The following is a 2,686-nucleotide window of genomic DNA, read 5'->3' as shown; positions in this document are numbered from 1 at the left end:
TGGAAAGTGAGTCCTGCTGAAAGGTGGCAGGCATTTCATGCGTTTGTTGTAACTTGTGTCGCGGTCACGAATGCAATGTCGACAGCAAGTCAACTTTGCCCATGGCAGCTATACCCAATCGCAACGACAGCCCATGACGACAGCCTGTATGCACTTTGATGCAAGCAAGAATATACTTTGACGTCGGTCGTTGTCACAACTAGGACCCGTTCACATGAGCATCGCCGATAGCGCGCACGCACCAAGTGTCCACGCAATGTGGGCGTGGTAAGCTGCACCGTTTTATTCGGCGGCGCCGTCGTCGTATTCGTCTCCATACTCATGTTGACCTCCATCGTCATGACGTCGTCCGAGATGAAAAGGTCGAAGTTATTTTCGCTCGTGTCGACGGGCACTTCGAGTAGCCCAATGTCGTCGGCCAGCTCCGGGTCGTCCGCCTCGTCGACCGAGAAGGTGGCACCACTGCCCGTCGAATTGGTGGCTATAGAACGTCAGCACGTTTGCTGCGTCAACGCCCATGTACAAGTACCTGGTTTCGTCTTCGGGCAGTCGACGGGCGTGACAGCTGCGTTGACGCAGGTTGCGGCCGTTAATAAGCATTCGTTCTTGAACTTGATCGTGGCACCCTTGAGCGTAGCACACACCTTTTCCTTGCCCTTGGTTTTCGAACACTTGCCGAGGCCGCACTTGCCCATGGTCGACGGGCACTTGCCTGGCGAGAGGAATTCAATGCTTGGGTTGAGGCACCGTGCGGCCTTGAGGTAGCACAGATGGTCGTACGTCGCGCCGTTGGACCCGCAGACAGGTGCGACTTGGTTGGGCTTGCACTTGGCGAGCTTGGACAAGCACGTCGGGTCGCATGTTTTGGCCGCGCTCGCAAAGCAATGAATCTTGCGGTTCTTGCACTTGGCAGCGAGGCACTCGCACTGGTTGCTGAACGAAACGTCGTACGCAGTTGTCGAGTTGGAGAGGGCGCAGTAGACCACTTGCTTGGAAGAGGTGCAATTGGCCGCACATGTGCCTCCTTGAAGCCCCAAGCTAGAGACTACGGCTGGGAGCGTTAGCAGCGTGAGAAGAAGACGCTGCATTGTACGGCAAACGTGTAAATGATTTAAATGAGGACCTAGAGTCCGTTTTGCATTTTTGGAAGCCGAGGACCTTTAGCGACAATTTTCCGAGAATGAAATCCGTCGAAGATATACGCATTTTCCCGTATTTCCGTTGCACACTTGAACCAATAGCAACGCAGTGACACGGCGTTGCCCTTGCCAACGCCGCCAACGTAAGCCTCCAACCGCTTTTTCGACACCCAGGTGTCCATAAATAACCTCGAACGGCTGCGCTGCTTCGCTCATACACCTTGAAAGGACTGCAATGTCGTGGGACTCACTCGGAATCTTCACATGACACACTACACGCGGGAAGAAAAGCCCCGTACCGGTGCTATGCAGTCGCGGCCCGATGATCGAGTGAAGAAGCAAATGTCCCAGCCGTTCCAACAGGAAGGGCCGCCGTTTCCAATACGTGGATGAGGTTTTCAGTGCAAGGCCGAGCGATCTAGAAGTCGAAATCTAGATGGATCCAAGATCGAGGCACTCACATTTCTAGTGTCAGTCAACAAGCAAACACCTCACCCACCACGGTTGGTGACTCAAGTAGTTCAATCTTGATTGAGGACACTAGGGGCAGTGCACTAGGGGTAGTTTCTGCAAGCTCAGCTTCACAGGAGTGGAGACTGACAGGAAAATGAAAATAAGCAAGGCCCGAAGCGGAAAAATGAGCGTTGCATCGCGTCCGCTTATCTTTTTGCCGTTGAGCACCTCGTTCATTTGTCATCCCCGCTCATTTGATGTTGTTTCATCTTTGAATTGATCCTACATCAGCTATCAGCCACGCAAACGTCCGTCATGAGGGTGGAGTTGCTCAACCCTGTCGTTTTAGATTCGGCTTTTGGTCCGCAGCCAGCCCTACCTTTCCAGGTTGGGTGGTACAAGCAATACACTTTTCAAACTCCCCAGCAATACTACAATTGACTGAAGAGGACGTCATGAACCCATATATGCGCGAATTCATGAGTGAATCTACAGAAGGCGTTGCTGCTGCTGCTTCATGCACTCGACTAAGAAGGCGAGCTTGGCGTCCATCTCTTGCATCCTGGCATCGACGCTCTGGCTTGCAGGCACGGTGGAGCGATCGAGGGCCGCGGCGATCCGGTTGACGCCGTGCTCGGGCTCGTCGACGTCCACGGACGCCGCGTAGTGCTTGAGTTTGGCGATGAGCCGTTCGGCGCGGCGCTCGCTGATGTTGATTCCGACGGCCACGTCCTTGGTCGTCCAGACGATGTGGGACTCGATTTCCATGCGGTTGGTGAGCTTCTTGAAGAGGTCCGGGCGCCGCAGAATGTAAATCTTGATCACGTCCCGCATGACAAGAAAAAACTCGTCCACAAACGAGCGCTTCCTATACGAAAATAAGAAATGCAGCGCAGAAATGGATCGCATGCGATGTCGTACCCAAGGTTGACGTCGACAATCTCTTGGTGGGACGTGATGACAACGGCCAGCATAATGTTGACCAGCACGAGCGTCACAATCGACTGACTGACCCAGAACCAAACGACCGCGAGGTCGTTGACGTCCTTGATCAGGTCATAGCTGTAGCCGCCAAAAGAGCATGTTGATGCACG

At 53.8% G+C, this 2,686-nt stretch overlaps 2 protein-coding genes across 2 annotated transcripts; both read right to left on the bottom strand.

Moving 5' to 3' along the window:
- Nucleotides 1-329: 329 nt before the first annotated feature.
- SPRG_16956 (hypothetical protein) lies at nt 330-1,088 on the bottom strand (the record flags this gene model as incomplete). The annotated part of the gene is made up of 2 exons (XM_012356523.1): nt 330-481; nt 530-1,088. Coding segments are annotated over 2 exons (711 nt in total), but the record flags the coding sequence as incomplete, so codon positions are not given.
- A 993-nt stretch (nt 1,089-2,081) lies between these two features.
- Nucleotides 2,082-2,566, bottom strand: SPRG_16955 (hypothetical protein; the record flags this gene model as incomplete). The annotated part of the gene is made up of 2 exons (XM_012356522.1): nt 2,082-2,460; nt 2,514-2,566. The coding sequence occupies 2 exons, from the start codon at nt 2,564-2,566 to the stop codon at nt 2,082-2,084; spliced, it is 432 nt and encodes a 143-aa protein (XP_012211912.1).
- Nucleotides 2,567-2,686: the final 120 nt, after the last annotated feature.

This window comes from Saprolegnia parasitica (assembly GCF_000151545.1).
Source record: "Saprolegnia parasitica CBS 223.65 unplaced genomic scaffold supercont2.493, whole genome shotgun sequence".
NCBI lineage: Eukaryota > Oomycota > Saprolegniomycetes > Saprolegniales > Saprolegniaceae > Saprolegnia > Saprolegnia parasitica.
The sequence above is the reverse complement of the archived record's forward strand: the minus strand, read 5'-3'. Positions and strand labels throughout refer to the sequence as shown.